Genomic DNA, 21429 nt, shown 5'->3' with positions numbered 1-21429 from the left:
TGTGTGCTTCATTGGCGATGACCTCCGCTCTTGTTGGGAAGAAAGAGGTGGTTTTCCAACAATGGCAGGCGGCACAACAGACGCCCTGCGGCCTCGTGAGCCACGCTACCCAGGCCAAGCGTGAACCCAAAACGAGATGAGCGCTGACGTGTTGCTTTTGCGCTGCTCACGTTTGTGATAGACTAGTCCCGTCAGCCACCTCACCGACCACTGATCTGTGATGGCGGAAACGCTTCTGGGAGACCCGCTTGGCCCGAGCTCTTTCGTGGACAGAAGTCTGCTCACCAAACGGCACCTACGTGCAGAACGCCAATCGACATCCACTGTTGATCTGGCAAGTTTCGCTAAAGTTTTGCGTGAGCCATTATGTTGGCATCCGGGAGATAGATAGAATAAACTTTAATGTCCAACAGAAAAGGCGATCTACGCACCCCCCGACACGCAGGTCAGGGGGCGAGTGCCGCCGCCTCAGATGCAGGCTGGGAGGTCTTGGGTCCCAGCAGCCTCTTGAGCCAGTTGGACGAGCCGGAGCTGGAGCTCAGAGTCCGAGCTGCGCAGCAGGGTCTCCCAGGCGTCTCTACTATCTATTTCGTGCGTTCCCCCGGGGGAGTACGGACATTCCCATATTATGTGGTCGAGGGTCCCTCTCGCCCCACAAACATAGTGCTCGACACACCAGTGCACGCAACTGCTGGTCCAGGCACTGTGTTATAACGTGCTCGTGATGACCCACTCGGAACGTGAACTGAGGACAATAAGCCTTCCAGGTCTGGGCAAAAATACCAAAATATCCGAGCCCGCCTCGCATGTCCAAATTGCCATTCTCCATTAAGCACGAATTCTGCTCATCTTATAAAAGTTGGCGTATTCAGTCATAAATCAATATGCCAGGGGCAAACAGTAGCTATTAAATAATTCAGCGGTCGCAAATATAAAATTTCTTACTTTTAAACCAAAGTGCAAAAATATTAGGCCCTATATTAGGCCCTATAATATAAAACCATTCCAGCATCTTTTTATTCCAATCTGCTGACGTCAAATTTGCGTAACCGCCAACACAAGCATCGGGCCGTCACGCGCAAGGTGGTCTGAACAGCCCAATCAAACGCTCTCCTTGTTCACAGGAGCTCACATTTGTGCGCCTAAAGAACGAGTAATATAGCCTACACTGAGCGGCTTGTCTTATCTGATTGCCTGACAAGAGACGAGGAGCACGCTCAAGTGGAGAGGGATTCGATGGGCCCGAGCCACTGCACTGAAAATCGATGGTGCCGGCGTCTGCGATTGGTCCGCTTTCGCCTAACTGGCCGGAAGTGGCTGGTCGAAAATCGCGCGGCATGCAACGGAAGCTTAAGAATGGAACTGAAACGTATCCTCAGCTGCGAAGATTTCTCAGAACGAGGTTGTAAAGGTGCCGAAAGTGCTCGAAAACGTTACACGATCAAGCAAAAAGTTTTATTGTACTCAAGTAAACCTATGCTCTCCGGCATGTGCGAGTAGCCAGTTCGTGAGCGATCGGCGGCCGCCATCTTTTATTTCTTTTGGAACGTGGCAGCCAGCGGCTATTCAGAAGAAAATTTAGTTTTGTTCGGCATAATAATGCATCTTTAAAGGGAAGCTGAAAGCTTTCCCAGAAAAAAAATTCTGAAGAGCAGTACGTTGTGGTTTTCAACCCTCTGAATTTGAATATCGCATCGAAATAGAGCGAAAGAAAGCGCAAGCATATTTTATTTCGACGAAAAGTGCAGCAGCAGACACGCCCAGCTCGCGCGCCTTATTTCCGCCTGTGATTGGTCGGGCGCCTTGTGACGTCTACAATGGTGTTCGTCCGGACCGACTGCTGCCGCTACACACGAAGCACGGTGCAAGGTAGTTTGGTGCTGTTTTGCTGAGACGGTCATGGAAAATTTCGAGAGCTTGCGTTTCTCTGAGGAGTGCGGCGTTAAGTCCAAACTCCACGAGAGCGATTTTGCGCGCGACAGAGACGGGCGACGGCTTCGAGCGACAAAACGGGCCATCGCTTGAACAGATCACTCAGTGTTGTCGCTCGATCGCTCGTTTCTAGAAATCTAGAACTCGTCGCTCGTCGCCCGGAAGTGCTATGAGCGACTAGCCAATAGTGCGAAGCCGGAGCTGGGTGTACATAACTCAAATACTACTGTTTGTCGCACGGAACGAGCAAGTTATTGAATTTTACACGTGCACGAATAAGAACCTAGTGCAAGACCTTCAGAAATATTTTATGCTCCTTTTTAGTAAAATACATCAACTTAAACTGATAAAGCATGCGTCACGCTAGTTTCGGCGGGTATATTGCTGCCCTTATACCTGGAAGTCGTCGCTCAAAGCCGTCGCTCGCATGGAGTTCGGCTCGCAGGCGACGTGTGAACGCGACATCCATCGCCTCACTTGTCGCGCTGTCTCTGTCGCGTGCAAGATCACTTGTAAGGGGTTTAAACTTTATTCCCTAATGTACGAGCCGATTGCGAAGAGCCGGCCTCTCCAAGAAGCAAAAAATGCTGGTGCAAGCACTGCTTTCCACGCGAACGAAGGCGAAGTGTTAGCATCTCCTTGTGTTGGAAATGTTCTTTGGCGAGTATATTTTTGCTAAGCTGCATTCAGCGTTCCAGTGAGTACGTTTCCGGGCAAACTGTAGTGTTATGTTCCTGCATGCCTTCTCGTAGAACGCAAGCGGCGATGCGATCTTCGGCATTTGTGCGCTCCCCCAAAGCTGTCGGCAATCTACAGAAACGGTTTAAACGCGGGAAAAGTTTACCGGCTGTTGTAGCACGTGTAGTATAGAACCTACATCAGCGCGCAATCCGCACCCTACTCGTAACCGGCGAATTCTGTCGGCTACGTGAGATGGTCGGTTTCCCTATGTATGCGAGAGAAGGGGGAGCGCAGTGTCCTGGCGTGAGCAGGCTTTCCAATGCAAACTTTACGCTTTCACTGCGTTATGGTAGCTGCATGCAGGCTGTTTCACAACACACGCGCGAATAGAAAATTCGCGGCGCTCGGCGATGAAACCTGCGTCAAGGGTGGGAGATAAACATGCACATTCCGTTCAGCGTGCTAATTGTTTTCTTTTAGGAGGACCAAATGCACGCATTATTGATAAACTCCGGTAGTAATCGTCACGGAAGTGGTTAGAGCACCACACTGCTGTTCTTGAGCGCTTGAAGTTGTTTCGCTTCACAGCAGCCTCCCACATAGGTGAAAGCTTCTTGTCTTGCAGGAAATAATGGAACATAGGAACATCGTCGCGGCCGCTGGTGTTCGTGCAAGCGTATACGCTGCACAGATCGCCTGCATCATCGGCCTAAAAGTTCAATTGATGCTGTGCACGTCAACTACCCCTGCTATATACACACAAACAAAGGAATGTAGAGTCGAGCGAAGCAGATTAGGACGCCACGCACGCAGAAATGAGCCCGGCCAGGCACGGTCGCGGAGACTGCGAAGGAGCGGAACACCAGTGCTGACGTCACTACGCCACGGTTTCCGGTATTCGCTCGCATCGTCAGCGTCAGCAGAAGCGCGCGGCGCGCGACGGGAGGCGGAGCTACAGCGCAATTTTAACCGACGATTGCGCCGCTCCTAAGCGAAAAATCCCACCCCCCCAAAAATCTTACCTGCCTGGTTTATAGGGTTCCCGCATCCGTATATGAGCGTCTTATTGAATTCGACAGACTCTTCGGCTTCCCTTTAACGCGTACAAGTCACTTTAATGCGGTGAGTTTTTGCAGTTCTGTGATGTCGAGTGACAGACAGATGAAGTGGGTGCAACCCGAAAATAATTGACCAATGGCCGAGGGCTCACAGCGAAAAGGCGTCGCATCAGAAATAACATTTTTTCTTTTGTTTGGTCAAATCATGCATAATGTGTGTGTGCCCGTCATATCAGATGGGGAGATATCGCGCTTTTCGTGACGTCGCGTGGCAGACAGGTGAAGTGGGGGTGGTCCAAAAAAGGGTTTGACCAATCGCAGAGGGCTCATTGCAGAATTGGCATAGAAAAGTTTGGAATAGTTTTACATTGTAGCGCCAATTGAGTGCAATCGTCTACACCTTGACACTGCCCATTAAATTTTGTTTGCGTACTCAGGAGTACATTCAGAGACCCTGGGTGGTACATATATGACGCGATTTGCTGTTGCAATGCCATATGGACAGTGAGATGTGTAGCATATATATATATATATATATATATATATATATATATATATACTGTTGACAGCGGCGCTTCTTCCATGTCTACGCGCTTCTTTCGTGCCATTTCTGTCTTTCTTGCGCTCTTTCCTCAATTACTTGCTTATCAATGTTTTTTTTTTCGTTCATTCCTTGAAATGAGGAGAACATAAAAAGCAAGCACTACATCGGACACGTCTGTAAATAGCGCATCTTTTTATTCGACTAGTCGACGGAAGCACACGCATAGATCTCGCTTTTATACAGGCTTCTATCCAGCTCTTTTCACGCTACGTGTACTTGCATTCTAAAGGACGAATTGACTTCGAGTCGCTCAGGCAAGTACAAATCTTTTAGAATAAAATGCTGCTAATGGATGACCGAATTTCATAAGCATCCTAAATATGTCGGAATTGTTTCGATGAAGTATGTCCCAGTGTTCAATCACTGAAAAACTGATATTCGCTTACTTGACAGCCGAAAAGGGATCTTTTAGTCGGTAAGCACAACTGCATTAGCGGGAAATATTTGGTCAACGTTGGTACTAAAAACAAGCAGCGCCAAATGGCCACGCACACAATCAGCGGTGTGCGTGTATCACAATTTCGTCCTATAGCGGCTGTTATAGCACCCAATTTCGTCCTATAGCGGCTCCTATAGCACCGCAGTTTTTATCGCTATGTTTTGTACTAGACTGCATCGAAGAATACATGATAAATTGTGCGATATAAACGAGTGTCTTCCCAATCATGCAGGGAAAGCAAAAGCATTTTAGAAAGAGCAGCAGTTTCTTTGAGGTACAGATTCACACTGCGCAGTTTAGAAGCCCTGCAAGCATGCTGGTACAAGCTCATTAATACACGCCATACTGTATAGCTAAAGCGCACTAATCAGAAGGCATTTAATGTGACATTGGCGAGACGTACACGAAGAAAGATGCTGTCTCATTCCTCACACGACCCGCTGTCTTTGTATATGGAATGTGCAGCGGCTTCTCGTTAAAGTTTCGTGTACGCCTGTTCTGCAGCGCCGATGTGCTAAGCTGCTGCGAGCCTAAAGAAACGGGATAAAACGACGCTATCATCGCCGACGCTGTGGACGAAACTGTGTCAAGGAAGTCACGGTTTCACTCAAGAACGCCGGGCATTGCGGCGCGCCGCTGACGAACGGTCGGCCACTTTCTCCTCCGTTGGCGGCGCTGCCGAAGTGCTGTTCGTAAAGATTACGCGTAAAAGAAGCCTTAGCAAGGAAGCAGTGCAGGGCATGCAAAGCCTGAGCGAGAAGTCAGCATAACTTTTGCAACGTGCTTCCGATCTGTCTCTAACAGCTGTCAGTACTAGTAGAGCACGTGATGACTTCCAAGTATCGCTTTTCCCGTCCTTTCAAGTGCGTCTCTAGAAAAACTAAGGAAATCGTGTCCGCGAAGATCATGGTTTGCCTCTAACCATAAATGTGCGACGATGTTGCAATCTACGCCTGTTGCAATCATGTGCGACTACTAGGTCCTCATCCAATAACACTACGCTTTCAATAACGACCTCATTAACAATGGCATGGAAAGATCGATTTTATTAGGTCTGTGCAGTGGACCAGTACCATCGCTTTAATAAAGCTGCGTGTCTCATACAGCGAGTTTCACATTTCAGGTGCATTTACATTATACACAAGGCCGTTTGAAATTTCGCCAGCATCGATGAAGCGCCGCGCAACAGTGTGGTTCCCGAGAACAGCACTGCAAGGACGGAACACGACGTGCTAGCCAGTATTTTCACCGGAAGCACTTAAGAGGGGACCGAACTCACCTCTTTGCGTATCCCCGGGAAGACGATGATGAAGGCGATGAAGAGCGTCGAGAAGCAGACGTATATGAGAATATTCCGCATGTCCTCTGTCACCGCGGTCCTGTTGGCATACGCGTAGAGCGTCGGTCCACCTTCGGTGCGGAAGGCGTCGAACCATCCCTTGAGCATGGCGCAGCCAAGGTCGCCAGGGGGGAACTCCTCCTGTCGCGCACAACCTCACGGCCCGGTGGACATGTCACGCAGCGGAACAGCGAAAGTGCTCCTGCCCGGAACCGGCGGCGACTGACGAGCGCCGTGCACCCGGCGACTGGCCTACTCACCCGCGAGGCCCCGCCCCGGCTGCGCCGCCCGCTCTGCGGCGCTGCACGCGTGTCGACGCCATGCCTCGTTACGCGGCACTGGGGCGGCGGGACGGTGAAAACAAGTCGCGAAACGCACCGATTGGCGTCTCAGGCAGCTTCCTGTAAAATGTAAATTACTGCAGCTGAAAATTCCGCGCATGTCGGCCTCCGGGGTGCGAGACGAGCACGCTTCCCCGACGTCACGGTGGCTTCGCGGTTGTGGTTGGCCAACGTTGCGCCTAGCGCGTGCGTCATTGCACACGTCACATCAATGCCTCCGTCCCTCCCTATCACGTGTCACTCGCTCTTGGAATTTCGGCGCTTCTATGGCTACTGCGATGCACTGTCGACGCCACATCATGAGTGTATAAATGACGTGTTCCTAGTGCAAGCGTCATTGCATACGTCACTTCGTTGTCTCCCACGCATCACTTTCTCTTCGAACTTTGTCGGTGCGGTTCCAACTGGGATGTGCTGCGAAGGGTCTAACTCAGCGGCATCTGTGAAACCTGGTCGCCCACTGAAGCACGCCGCAGAAGACGAAGCAAGGGAACACAAAAACGAATGCCGGTGCAAGTTTAAAACATGCACGACCACATACGGACGAATACCTAAGCGAAAACTTTTTCCTACAGACACTACAACGCTTTTCCATTCCCACATGCGTAAGCAGTCTTAAGTATGCCTGCCGAATTTTTAGGCACTATTTGCAAAACAACGCTGCATTTTCATTGAGAACGCTATGTCGTGAATTCGTTTATGAGTAAAATAATTTATTCCAACTGCACCTTCGACAGCTACCCCCTCGGGCGTTGACGGCTCTCCTTCGGTATTATAACGACTGCTGGATTAAGGGCGAGCTACCAACAGCCTGGAAACACTCGGAGGTAGCCATGGTACCCAAGCCAAACAAACCCATCTCCTATGCAAACCTCCGCCCCATCTCCCTTACGTCCTGCGCCGGGAAACTGTTTGAATACATGGTCAACGAGCAGCTCACCACACATCTCGAGGGAAACTATCGCTATCCGCACACCATGTTCGGCTTCCGCCAGATGCTCTCCACGCAGGACGTCCTCTTCCAGCTAAAGGAAGATATTCTTGACCATTTGAGTAAACACAGCAAGTCTTCCATTCTAGCGCTAGACGTAAAGGGCGCCTTTGATAACGTGAGCCATGAAGCCATTCTCCGTAATCTAGAACACATCGGCTGCGGTGCCAAAACATACGCCTACATGCGCGCTTTCCTCACCAACCGTACGGCCACGGTGGGGATTGCCAACCTCCGGCGCAAGTCATTTCATCTACCTAACAGGGGTACGCCACAAGGTTCGGTAATCTCGCCACTCCTCTTCAACGCGGCCCTCCTCAACCTCCCCCGCCTCCTAGACACCGTCCCAGGGATATCCCATGCTCTATATGCAGATGATATCACACTGTGGACGAGAGGCGCGAGCACGGGCGAACAGGAGACCCGTCTTCAGGAGGCGGTCAACATCATCGAACGGTACCTCAACACCTGCGGCCTCCACTGTGCCCCAGATAAATCCGAGCTGTTAGTAATCGGGGCACGCACCCGGGGCCGGCCTCCAAGCCACGACGCTCCGGACCCGCAAGTCCTTCTCCAGGGAGTCCCGATACCGAAGGTCGACTCACTTCGAGTCCTCGGAGTCCATATACACAAGGATGGGTCCGGCTCCGCCACACTCCCCAGGCTACACAACACCGTGGCACAGCTTACTCATCTGATACGACGGGTGGCCAATCGCCGCAATGGACTTAAAGAGCACGAAACTTTGCAAATGGTACAAGCCCTCTTTTACAGCTGCATTACATACGGAACTCCTTACCTCAACCTGAAGACAGTCGAGAAACAAAAGCTAAACCTTCTAATACGAAAGGCCACGAAGCTCGCCCTAGGACTACCGATAACCGCCTCCACTGACCGATTGCTTCGCATGGGAGTTCACAACTCCTGGGAACAACTCGCGGAAGCGCACCTCATCAACCAGATCGAGAGACTCAAGCTCACAACCACAGGCCGAGCAGTCCTCCGACTCACAGGATACGTAACCAACATAGAACACGATGGCGAACATAAGGAAAAGATCACATCGAAGATGCGAGAATGTTTACAAGTTCTTCAGATCCCTCGGAACATGCATCCAGAACACCATCGGGGCAGACGGCTCGCCAGGGTAAACGCCATCAGACACAAGCACCGTAACGACCCGCAGGCTCGCTACGTGGACGCAGCCAAGTATCCGGGCCAAAACGCCTTCACCATCATCGTCGCAGACTACAGGGGGACGACACTGGCGCTGGCGACAATTCTCGCCAAACGCGCGGACACAGCTGAGGAGGCCGCTATAGCACTCGCCACCCATGCAAGCGAGGATGCCATAGTGGTCTTCACCGACTCTCAAACAGCGGCACGCAACTACATGAAAGGCAGGGTCTCCACCAAAGCGATCAACTTACTGAAACGTGGCGATACTCCTCCCCCCTACACCTGCATCATGTGGGTTCCGGGACACGAGGGACTCGAGGGGAATGAAGCGGCACACACCGCGGCCCGCGCAAGCGTCAACCGGGCTTCCCCGCACGGTATTCTAGAAAGGTTCTGTTGTGTATAGGGGGCGCTGTCAATTATATCAAGTGTATATAAGCGATTGCCATCGGAATAAAAGGAGTTCCGTGGTTCCCCGTCAATGCATCGTCTTGTCTTATCAGTTGGCGCTTCGCGTCACAACAATCTGGCGCAGTCGGCGAAGCTAGCGAGCTAGCGACGAACTGTTTTCCCTTACCTGGCTCCGTGCTGTTCCAAGGGGCGTCACCTACGAAATGGCAGCGTACGGACTACCGCCATTACCGCCTTTCCTGGAGACTCCTGGAGATGCGACAATTCCATGGGAGCAGTGGCGCGATGATTTCACAAATTTTCTTGAAGCGACGGGGATGGACGCGCAACCGCCGCTACGGAAAAAGGCCATTCTGCTGCAATGTCTTGGTGTCGAGGGACGCCGTGTTTTTCGCACATTGGGCCCAGAGCCGGCACGAACGTCAGACACGACAAAAGCCGGGCCGGAGACAAGCAAAACAGCAGGAAAAGACGGGACGGAGGCAAGTGAAGGGGATAGTTACACGGAGGCGTTGAGCCTATTGGAGCGGCAGTTCTCAAGCACCGTTAACGTACTGGTCGAGCGACGTCGATTCACGTTACGTCGGCAACTGCCGAACGAGCCGATACGAGAGTACGTCAGTGCTCTCCGACAGTTAGCAAAGACGTGCGACTTCGGGCAATTCTTGGAAGCGGCTCTACGAGACAGGGTTGTTGACGGAGTACGGAGCACTGAGTTGCGACAGAAATTGCTCGTGAAGGGGTCACAACTGACGCTCGCAGAGGCAGTGGAAATGCTACAGACGTACGAGCAGGCAGCGGAGGGGGCTGCGATCTATGACCAAGGGTCGTCACAAACGGACATAGTGCAGCATGTATCTCAAGGCAAAAGACCAGACAGCGACGCGGCAATGACGCCGGTGCGCAAGTGTTACCGGTGCGGCTCTACAAGGCACCTAGCTAATTCACAGGAATGCAAAGCACGGGGGAAACGTTGTTCCCAGTGCCACAGAATGGGACATTTTCGAGCGGTCTGTGGCAGGTCGGCAGAGCGGGACGTGCGGACGGTCCGAAACGACGGCGCTAGCGAAGAGGACGTGCTCACTGTACTGGCGGTCAGACAAGTGGAACGAAGGACTTTGGTCGTAGACGTCGTTATTGAGAACGAGCCACTTCAGTTGCTGGTAGATACTGGGTCGTCGGTGTCTATTTTGCCAGACCACGTTTATCGAGCCAAGTTCGCCAACAGCTTTCCTTTGACTGCGGCTTCAGCGACGCTGCGGGATTTTTCACAGAAGAAAATTCCGGTCTTGGGATGGTTCACAGCCAGAGTTGTACGCGGGAACAACTCGGCTTGCCTTCGATTTTACGTTGTTCCCCAAGGCATGGCATTACTAGGACTGGATGGGGTTCACCAGCTGCAATTGCACATCATCGGTTCTACACTGGAGTGTTTGCAAGTCACGGTCAGCCCCCAGTCGCTTCCTCCTGAATTATGTGAGTTTTCCTTTCTTTTCGCTGATAAGTTGGGATTAGCGAAAAACTTCGTCCATTCTGTGAAGCGGCGTACAGATGTAAAACCAGTAGCAGCGAAGGTTCGACGTTTGCCGCTGACGCTGCGAGAGAAGGTAGCGGCTGAACTGGCAAGATTATTGGATGCAGGCATTATAGAAAAGGTCTGTGCTGCGGAATGGGTGTCTCCTATAGTGGTTGTGCAGAAGAAGGATGGAACTATTCGTCTATGCGTCGATTTACGCGAGCCGAACAAAGCAGTAGTCATTGATGGATTCCCTTTGCCACACACTGAGGAACTGTTGCATGCGCTGAGCGGAGCAGCATGGTTCTCGAAACTGGATCTTGCTGCAGCCTACCATCAAGTGGAATTAGCCGAAGATAGTCGCGAATTAACGACGTTTATTACGCACGAAGGCTTATTTAGGTTCCGCAGAGTGTGTTTTGGCCTCGCATCGGCACCAGCCGCGTTTCAGCGAATGATGCAAGAAATCTTGAAAGGCTGCAAGGGCGTGTTGTTTTATATCGACGACATCATAGTCTTTGGAAAGACTAAGGACGAGCACAACCGTAACCTTCGCGAGGTATTGCATCGGATCGCTGAGGCGGGGCTGCAGCTAAATCAGAAATGCTTGTTCGCTGTCAAGGAACTCTCCTTTTTGGGTCATCGTGTGAGTGCAAGTGGTCTTGCCCCACTCAAGTCAAAGGTGGATGCTGTGATTAAAGCACAAACGCCTGCCGATGTAGTCTCGCTGCGGTCTTTCCTTGGGCTCGTAGGCTATTACTCACATTTTCTTCCCAATTATGCAGAGGTGGTGGAGCCGCTGCGACGACTTCTTCGTAAAGGACAGAAGTTCGTGTGGGATCAGAGCACTGAGGAGAGCTTTTGCAGGATCAAGGAGATGCTGTCATCATGCGGCGTGGTGGCTATGTTCAATGAGTCTTTGCCTGTACAAGTGACCACTGACGCCTCGGCATATGGACTGGGAGCTGTGCTCCAGCAGGTAGTCGACGGAGAAGTACGTACAGTGGCATTCGCTTCGAGGACACTAACTCCTACAGAACGCAAGTACTCTACCGGGGAACGAGAGGCGCTGGCATGTTTATGGGCTTGCGAACATTGGCACGTTTATCTGTGGGGCCGCAGGTTTGTCTTACGAACTGATCATCAGGCTTTGGTGACACTGCTGTCCACAAATGGGGTTGGAAGACGCCCACTGCGTATTGAACGCTGGTGTGCTAGACTTTTGCGATACAACTTCACTGTGCAGTACACAAAGGGGAACACCAATGTCGTTGCGGATGCACTTTCTAGGTTACCTTTGACCTCTGCAGAGGACGAACCGGTGGAGGAAGTAGTTGCTGTGGTTTCCAGCATGATCACTAAGAGTGAGTTGCAAGCAGAAACAGCTGATGATTCATTATTAAATGAGGTGGCGCAGCATGTTACGTCCAGATGGCCGGAAAAGGGCTGTTTAGCTGGAAATTTAAGGTCTTTTTTTTGTATAAAAGAAGAGCTGTCGGTGATAGACGGGCTACTGTTTCGCGCGGAACGCGTCGTTCCCCCATCGACACTCACTTCCAGGCTGGTCATGATGGCACATGAATCACATCCAGGCATTGTAAGGACCAAACAACGGTTAAGGGAACAGTACTGGTGGCCCGGAATGGACAGGGATGTGGAATCGCTGGTTAGCAATTGTGCTATCTGCAAAGCATCAGATAAATCGGCAAAAACCGTAATGGCCCCATTGGAGCCAGTAAAGTGGCCCGAGAAGCCGTGGGAAAAGCTGGGAATCGACATCGTTGGGCCGATGGAGCGTGCCCCTCCGGAGTGCAGGTTTGCAATCACTATTATTGATTACCACAGCAAGTGGCCCGAGGTGGCATTTGTGTCCACAATCACTGCGCAGGCAGTAGTGAAAGTGCTTTTGGAACTTTTTGCGAGAGAAGGGTACCCGAAAAGCATTGTGACTGACAATGGGCGTCAGTTTATGTCGACATGTTTTGAGCAGTTTTTACGAGATCGGGGAATCCAGCATTGTGTTGCAACATTGTATTACCCGCAATGCAATGGTCAGATTGAGAGGTTCAACCGCGTTCTCAAGGAATATATTCAGGTCGCGGCATTGGAACGAAGACCACTGAAGGAGGCAATCTGGGACTACCTGGGTGTTTACAGGGCCACCCCACATGCAACTACAGGAGCGTCACCGGCTTACCTACTGCATGGAAGAAGACCCAGAACAAGATTGGATGTTGTTGGCCTCCCAGAAAGGGAATTTTTCGAGGAACCGCGTGCCGCCATGGAAAAGTTGAAACAGCGCGTTAAGGAGCAGCAACAACGAACAAAAAAGTACACCGATGAAAAACGAGGTGCCAGAGCGTCTACCATTGAGCCAGGAGATTTCGTAAAAATAAAGCAAGGCGGACCAAAGACGAAACACAAGTTTTCTTTGCCGATCCAGGTGAAGAGACGAGTGGGCACGAATTCGTTTTTGCTGGCAAACGGTACGAAATGGAACGCATCAAAACTAACAGTAATTGGTAAAGTTGGGACAGGACAGGCACTAGCTGACGCGGTTACAGCGCAACGCAGTGCGGCCTCGGGGTTTTCCTGCGATCTGGATCTTCACATAGGGAAGATGGCGGAGCAAAATACCCCTACCGCCGACGAGAATCAATCTGAAATGGTGCCATCAGAAGACATCCAGGGAAGCGCCAGCCATTCTGACGGTGCACAGCCAACAGTAACGGAGTCTATTCTAGAGGTTCCCGATCAGCAAGACAATTCTCGATCGCAATTGGCCACAACCACAGCACCATCTCGCACCAGGCCGGAACGAACAAGAAGAGTGCCAGCACGATATCAAGACTACGAGCTTACCTGACAGTGAGAACGTCGTTCGTTTCATGTGATGTGAAGTGAGTGCGCGAAAGTGGATTGATTTTATTTCCTTTCTTTTTTTTTTGTTAATGAGGGGGAATGTGTTGTGTATAGGGGGCGCTGTCAATTATATCAAGTGTATATAAGCGATTGCCATCGGAATAAAAGGAGTTCCGTGGTTCCCCGTCAATGCATCGTCTTGTCTTATCAGTTGGCGCTTCGCGTCACAACAGGTTCCACCCACACAAATCAGCGGAGGAAACGGAAATAATACCGTTAACTTACCAAGCACTACTACAACACTATCGGCTTGGACGCAGGGTGTACCCTCCACCACATCCCCAACTAATAAGAAACGAAGGCACCGACTACAGGCGACTCCAGAGCAATACCTTTTCCCACGGAATCTTGCTGCATCATTTCCACTCGACGCTACACAGCTACACCTTTCCACACTGCAACGTGCCTGACACCTTGGCGCACCTCCTCCTGCAATGCAAGAACACCCGAGCAAGCATCACAGCGACAAAACTAATAGCAGCAGACGCAGATCCAAACCTCCTCGCTGAAACGTGGGAGGCTGCGATCTCCAAGTCGGACCTGGTCGACCAGCGCGAACTAGTCGCCCGGGCCCGGAGGGCGATCCAAGCCAGAGGGTTCCTGGAATAAGGGACCCTCCCACGTACCTCTACTGACAAGTCACGACTTCAAATAAAAGTTTCATTCTCTCTCTCTCTCTCCAACTGCATTCACGTGATAAAGCGTCGCAAGCCGGTATTTGCTTATAGCCTTAAAAATCACAGAAAGATTGCTTTCACGATTAGTGTCTACCCTTCATTGAGTGTTACACAGTTATTTCTCTTTTTTTCTAAAGCAGTGCTATCGCGACTACACACGTAGGGAAGCGAACTCTGCGGACGTACTAGCAGACGAGTTTACCGAGTGTCACTATACCTTAATGTCTCACAGCAGGCGTATGACAGCGAAGTGCCTTCACTCAAACTGACACTATAGTGTTGCTCGTCTGACTGGGGTCCACATTGCATGACTTGCCCAACTCATTCTCTCAATGTGAGCTTGGCAGTGGGAGGGACTACCATCGTCTGCGTATCGTGCAGCTGTCCTGCAACCTAGGGGTTTGATTACCGCACCGGTGCAGTTGCACCAGGCTGCGCTAGACATCGGCCATTGTTCAAATGGCAGCGACGTTGATCAATGACAGTGGACCTGCGGTGATGGTGGCTCACTGTTCAATATATTCAGACATGTACGTGTTGAGCCTCATCCGGTGACCGATTTTTACCGGCTAAGAAATGTTAAACGTTATTGTTGTGAACAAGACGCACATACACGATTTCGAATTTACGTGAATGCCATTGTTGATTCTATCTGTTGTGTGTGCTCCCGCTGTTAGATATGGAGCTGTTTCCTGCGATTACTTCGAGTTCCCCAGACCACATCGGATGGCAGCACAGCTAATTGAGGAATGCAGAAGCAGGAAAGTGCATTCCACAGAAGCGGCCGAGCAAACAAGTTAAAGGCAACGAGTTCACGTGCCAACAAGTTCGTGCGTCGCCGGGATTAGAAGGGGGCCTCGTACAATGGAGCTCAATCGTCCCCCTTCGGCTTTGAAGAAGGCATCTGCTACCGCTGCGGAGCCGAGCCACCGGGTGCAGGTGGGCCCTTGTGCAATGAAGCATGAGCGCCCCCCCTCCTTCTCCAGCCTAGAAGAAGTGGATTGCCAGTCTGCGAGGCAAGACCGCAGAGAGCCGCCAGGTGCGACACCGCGACACGGGCGCCTACCATTGGCTGAAAGTGGCGTCATCGGAGCGGACTCTCCCATTGGTGAAACATGACGTGACTTACAGTGCTCGAAGGGTTTATAAGAAGCCTTCCAGAGAGACCTGAGCATTCTGGGACATGCCCTGATTCCCTGATTCACCTCTCTCGAACTTCTTGCCGCGGGCCGCAGCGTCCGAGTTGCTGCCGGCCCGTAATGTCTGTACGACTGGTACTTGACGCTCACCGTCCCTGTACATAATGTAGAATAAACCCTCCCAAGCTTGGGTTTTCATCCGCGAAGTCCGTCCTCCAACCCCTACATCTGGTTGGCAGCGGTAGGATCGCCTCCGAATGCATCAGCTGGTGGCAGCGCTACGTATCAACCTTCGTCGAGACAGATCCTAAGGAACCGGGAAGAGCGAAGAAGAGAGAGCCTTCGTCGAAAGAGGTCCGAAGAAACTGGGAGTAGCGAAGAAGGAGCGAGCCTTCGACCCAGGGAGTCCGGAGGAGCCGGGAACAGCGGACAAATGAACCGGATGGCAGAGTGCTGCAACCGTAAGTGAGCGCGTGGTTTTTTTTCCTTATGATTCGCCAGACTCAAAGGTTGTGTGTTCAATTTTGATAGTTCTGGGAATCGGGAGTTTGTTGCATTGTGTATTTGCACAAATTAAATAAGGAAAACAGTTTTAACCACCTGTCGGGGCAGCTGCCATGGATCTTAGAAGGTTGACGAGGTTAGACTTGTTGTTGGTGTGCGACGACTTGGGAGTTGAGGCGGACGAACGGATGAAAACGCCAGCTATCATAAAAGCGATTAACGATAGTGGCAATGATGATGAAAGCATTAAGCTTGCTTGGGAAGTGATACAGGAGCCACGGGAGCGTCAGCGTCGTGTACGTTTGCGAGAGCGTCGTGAACTTAGGAGTGAGCGTCAGCGTGAGGAACGCGAGAATGAACGGAAGCAGGAGCTTCAAGAACTTACTCTTAGGTGTCAGCGTCACGAACGTGAGAAGGCACGCGAACGTGAGAATCAACGTAAGCTTGAGCGAGAGGAAAAGTATGAGAGAGAGAAGGCAGCACTGATCAAAGAGATACAGCATTGTGATCAGTTATTGGCACAGAGACAACGGCTGTCTGAGAATTCTGTAGGTAGTACAGAGCGAAAGAATGAGGCAGCATCGAGCGGATTTTCGCCAGAAGCCGACGAAAAGAGTAGTGCCTGTGAGATTAGCTGCAGAGTCATAAGTAGAGGGAAAAGGCTAGCTGCTAACGATGCCTTAGTGGCAATAGAGGCCGTTAAAGGCCAGAGTGAGAGCGACGAGGTGCTGTGCCAACAGAGGACTGTGGAGACAGCTAGGCCAGCTGCGAACAAATTGGCACAGTTACCGCGTGTGTGCGTCGCTGGTAATGTTAGCGAGGTTGCTAGCGAAGAAAAGGGTACTTCTGACCCGACAGAAGCGAGCACCCATGTCAGGCCAGAGGTGCGTGCAGAAGTGAAGTGCGAGCTGGACGATGCAGTTGAGAATAGTTCTCGGGGTGGCGAGCTCCGTAGCTCACGAGAGAACAACTGCATTGTTCAGGGATCGGTGCGGCTCTCTGCCAGTCTAGATAGCCTAGATAGGGATGATTCAGTTAATCATTCGGACTGTGCGCGTGAGACAGCGATCGATACCGACGGGCTGTGTGCCGATGCACAGCGTGAGCTGGGCAATGTAGTAGAGGGCAGTTCGCAAGAGTGCGAGTTGTCTTACTCGAGTAAAGCCTGCTGCATTGTGCCAGAGTCGGTTGAGCTGTCCGCCAGTCGAGGCAGAGAGAGTGTTGATTTAAGTGAGAATCACTCAGACTGTGCGGGTAAGAGACCGATCCGGGCCGACGAAATGTGTACCGGCAAGCACGAGGCACGAGAAGGCGACATGAAGGCGAGTGCAAAGAGAAAGCGCCGTAAAATGAAGCGCGGTAAAGACCGAAAGTCGGTAATTAATGTAGCGCCGCCAAAAATGGCGAGAAACCCAAATGGGCAGGGCGCGAGGAGAAGAAAGGTGCGGTCGTCACTGACGATGTTGACGCATCCTAAACGTTCGAGCCACAGGTCAAAGGGGGACCGCGAAGAATGTTCTGCACGGACGCGGACAAAGGGCACGAGGCAGTTAAGCTCCTCGTCGTTCCGTAGTTCTTTTCACAGCTCAGCGTGCAGTTCGAAGAAACGCAAGGTGGCAGGACGAGACCAGGTGGGGAGTAGCGACGCGGTCAATCGAGTTCGTGTTGAAAGCGGGGCGCCAGGACGCAAATTGGCAGGAGACCGTAACGTCTTGGGGGAGCTGATAGTTAATCAGCCCTTTTGTTGTCTCTCGGCAGCCAGAGTAGCTTTGAAACTTCGCCCACCGCGGGTCAGGCTGAAAGTATGAGTCAGTCGTAAGTCGTAAGTCGTAAGCACTGGCAGCAGTGGCATTGCATGAGCCACATCTTTAAAAATTCATCGTTTACGCAGATACCCTGACCGGACACTTTTCACCCACCCCCCTCTGTCTCAAACGGCAATCTTCGAGGTGACAGATTGAAGTTCTGCCCTCCCGGACGAATCATCGCCACGTGGTGAAGCTGCGACTGCGTGGATTCATCGTGGCCTGCTGACATCATCAACAAGACTACCACTGGAGGTCGCTGCCTGGAGCACCTTCCCTTTAAATAAGCACGCACCGACGCCCACCCTTCACTGGCAGCAGTGGCATTGCATGAGCCACATCTTTAAAAATTCATCGTTTACGCAGGTATTCATCGCAACTTTTATTTTCTTTTTCTTTCCTTTTTCCATACCACTGCCACTGCTGCCACCAACTGTGTTTTCCTCCTGCTAGTGTTCGAGTTTGTATTTTATTTTTTACCATGCCAACTAATGCTGAACTCTAAAAAAAAAAATCGAGGATCTAGAGGCTAAAATTAACAGTTTAGTGAAAGACACCTCTGATAAGGTGTTCGACAGATTTTTGCTAAAGATGAAAGATTCCGGCATTGATGTTGCGGAGTTAAAGAAGGAAGTTGAATCCCTTCAATCAAGTGCTCAACACTTGAATCAACTTGTCCAGGACTTACGTGGCCAAAATACCTCATTGATAAACGAGAATAAAGAATTGAAATCTCAAAACACTTCATTAACTCGCAAGGTAGAAGAACTTGAGCAATATTCACGCCTCAACAACGTTGAGATCAAGGGCGTTCCCTGTAGCCAAGGAGAGGACTGCCTCGCAATCATGGAAATGCTAGGGGAGAAGTCTGGATGTTCCATATCACCTCATGATCTCGACATTGTTCATCGCGTGCCAACACGGTCTACTGACAAAAAAAACATCATTGCTCGTTTCTGCTCTCGAACTAAAAAATCTGACTTCATCAGTAAAGCTCGTAAGGCCAAGCTTTGTGTCAGTGACCTAGGCTTCTCCAGTATTTCTAACGCACCTATCTTCGTAAATGATCATCTGACCCCATCTAACAAGGCCCTGTTTTCCAAAGCCCTAACACTGAAGAAAGAAAAGAAGTGGATGTTTCTGTGGACTGACAACTGTCAAATCAAGGCTAGAAAGACTACTAACAGCAGAGTTCTGCGCATCCGTGATCATTCCGACTTGACTAGAATAGACTAATAACATAGCAACTAGTGTTCATTGTCTCACCGCTTATCATGGCCTCTTTCCTGGAACCTAATCAAGTTAACTCTTTCATAAGTGGATTTCATTCAGTCATTCATTTCAATGCTCGAAGCCTTCGCAAACACTTTGAGGAGATTGATCATTTCCTTTTTTCATCTTCTAGCTCATTCTCATTAATAGGCTTGACTGAAACTTGGTTGTCAGACGATGACAAAAATCTTTATTGCTTCCCTAACTTCTGAGCAATTCCCACAGATTCAGAATATTGTAACAGATTAACTAGCTGTCATGGTGGTGCAGCAATATATATCTCTCCTGATCTTACTTACCGCAGACGACATGACCTACATTTACCTATCACTAATTGCGAATCTGTCTGGATTGAAATAGTTAATTGTTCTCCCTCTAATGATAACAGAGATTTCATATTTGGATGCATTTATCGTTCGCCTTCACCATCAGTCGACGACTTTTTTTATAATCTTGATCATACTTTACATACCCTTTCACTAGAAAATAAAAATGTAATTATATTGGGTGATATCAACATTAACCTACTCAATGACACATCACCAACAGTAATTTCTTACACCAGTCTACTACAAAGCTACGCATATGAATGCTTAATTGATGTTCCTACACGACAGGTTCCTAGTGGCACAGGAACGCTAATTGATCATGTCCTATCTAACTTAATAACTTCACCAGAGGCAAAAGTTCTTGATATGGACATAACAGATCACTACCCATTGCTTCTACGTTTTAAACATAACTCGAGTCCTTGCCCTCTTCCACACTTCAAATACGTTCTGGACAAAGAGAGCTTCATAACTGCCATTACTAATATAGACTGGTCTGAAATAAAAACTTATAATGATCCTCAAAAAGCATTTTCTAAATGTCTTACTGTAATTATATCACTTATTCATAAATTCACTTGTAAAAGGAAATGTAAAAAAACCATTGCATTCTCTCACAATCCATGGATGTCTAAAAAGTTATTAGCAGCTTTGCGTAAACGCGATAACCTGTACAAAAAAACTAAAAACCAGCCTTTTAATACCAAATTAATTGCACGATATAAAAGGTTACGTAACTCTATAAACAACCAGTTAAAAGTGGCAAAACGATTATATCTTGAACAAAAAATCTTGCAAGCCGGCAATAACAGCAAATTGAAATGGAACATCGTCAACTCATTTCTAAACAGAAATTATAAACCAGAACAGCTATCAAAAATTATATACAATAACTCAGAGTATAACTCCCCTAACCAAATAGCTAACGCCTTCAGCTCCTACTTTTTTGATAATGACACACCTTCTCCTTCACAAGTCACTCAACTTAATCGACTCCCTCACACATGTTTTCTTTTTCCCACAACGCCAGAAGAAATATATAACGTTATATGTCACCTAAAACCCACCAGTTCTGGAATAGATGAAGTTCTACCTGCTACCATTAAAATGATTGCCCACCTAATTTCTGATATCATGTCTCATATTACTAATTCGATATTCAAGACTGGTGTGTTTCCTAACGAGCTTAAACGCGGTAAAGTAATTCCAGTTCTAAAAAAAGGTGACAGTACATTAATACATAACTACCACCCTATTTGTATTTTACCCTTTTTCAGCAAAGTTCTGGAGAAACTAATCGCAATGCGTCTAACCAAATATCTCACTAAATTTAACATTCTCTCCTCATGCCAATTTGGCTTTCGTAATGGATATTCCACAGATTTGGCACTCATACATCTAACTGACCAATTAAAAAAAATAATTGACGATGGTCTATTTGCAGGCTCAGTTTTCATTGATCTAACAAAGGCATTCGACTGCTTAAACCACATTATCCTTTTTACTAAACTTGAGGCTATCGGTGTTCGTGGTCCTGCGCTCTCATTATTAAAAAGTTACTTATCAAATAGGGTTCAAATAGTGTCTGTATCTAACGTCTACTCCAGAGAACAAACCACTAACATTGGCGTCCCTCAAGGATCTATCTTAGGACCACTTCTGTTTTTGATTTATATTAATGACCTACCTAACTGTTTGTCCTCTACTAAGTGCATTCTATACGCTGATGATACTACCATATTTTCCTCTGATAAACACATGTCACTTCTTATTAACAAGCTAAATACTGATCTACAAAATGTTTTAAGTTGGTGTAATGCCAACCTATTATCCATTAATGCCACTAAGACTAAATTTGTTGTATTTTCCTCACATCAACAACATTCTGCATTCTCCCCTTCTTTAACTTTCGGCTCACACTCCATCTCTCCCAGTCCATGTTCATCTTTTCTTGGGATTTCTCTTGACTGCAGCTTGAAATATAAAGATCACATTTCTCACATCAAAAAGAAAATAGCATACGGTATTCGCGTTCTAATTAAAACTCGTCCCTACTTTACACATAATACATTAATCTCGCTATACTACTCATTCATTCACTCTCATATTAACTACGGCATACTATGCTGGGGTAACACTTATAACACTCACTTGGCATCCCTCCAGGTAATCCAGAACCAATCCATAAGAATAATTACAAGCAGTTCACGCTTTGCTAATGGAAAATCCTTACTACATGAAAACAACATCCTAACCATTTCAGAACTGACCAAATATAATCTAGGAATTT

The 21429-nt window shown here is 49.1% G+C and overlaps 1 protein-coding gene across 3 annotated transcripts in view; it reads right to left on the bottom strand.

Moving 5' to 3' along the window:
* Window positions 1-6318, bottom strand: part of LOC135912446 (dual oxidase maturation factor 2-like) — a 513017-nt gene extending 506699 nt beyond the window's left edge. For 2 of the 3 annotated variants that reach the window (XR_010567670.1, XR_011511602.1), the window contains exon 1: window positions 5994-6318. Coding sequence is in view for 1 of the 3 variants with exons in the window: in XM_065444889.2 (XP_065300961.1) it covers window positions 5994-6161 (168 nt within the window). In the remaining 2 variants the exon portion in view is untranslated. The remainder of the gene's footprint in view (window positions 1-5993) is intronic. The other variant, XM_065444889.2, reaches the window with a different exon arrangement.
* Window positions 6319-21429: the final 15111 nt, after the last annotated feature.

This window comes from Dermacentor albipictus, chromosome 1 (assembly GCF_038994185.2).
Source record: "Dermacentor albipictus isolate Rhodes 1998 colony chromosome 1, USDA_Dalb.pri_finalv2, whole genome shotgun sequence".
NCBI classification, from domain to species: Eukaryota; Metazoa; Arthropoda; class Arachnida; order Ixodida; family Ixodidae; genus Dermacentor; species Dermacentor albipictus.
The sequence above is the reverse complement of the archived record's forward strand: the minus strand, read 5'-3'. Positions and strand labels throughout refer to the sequence as shown.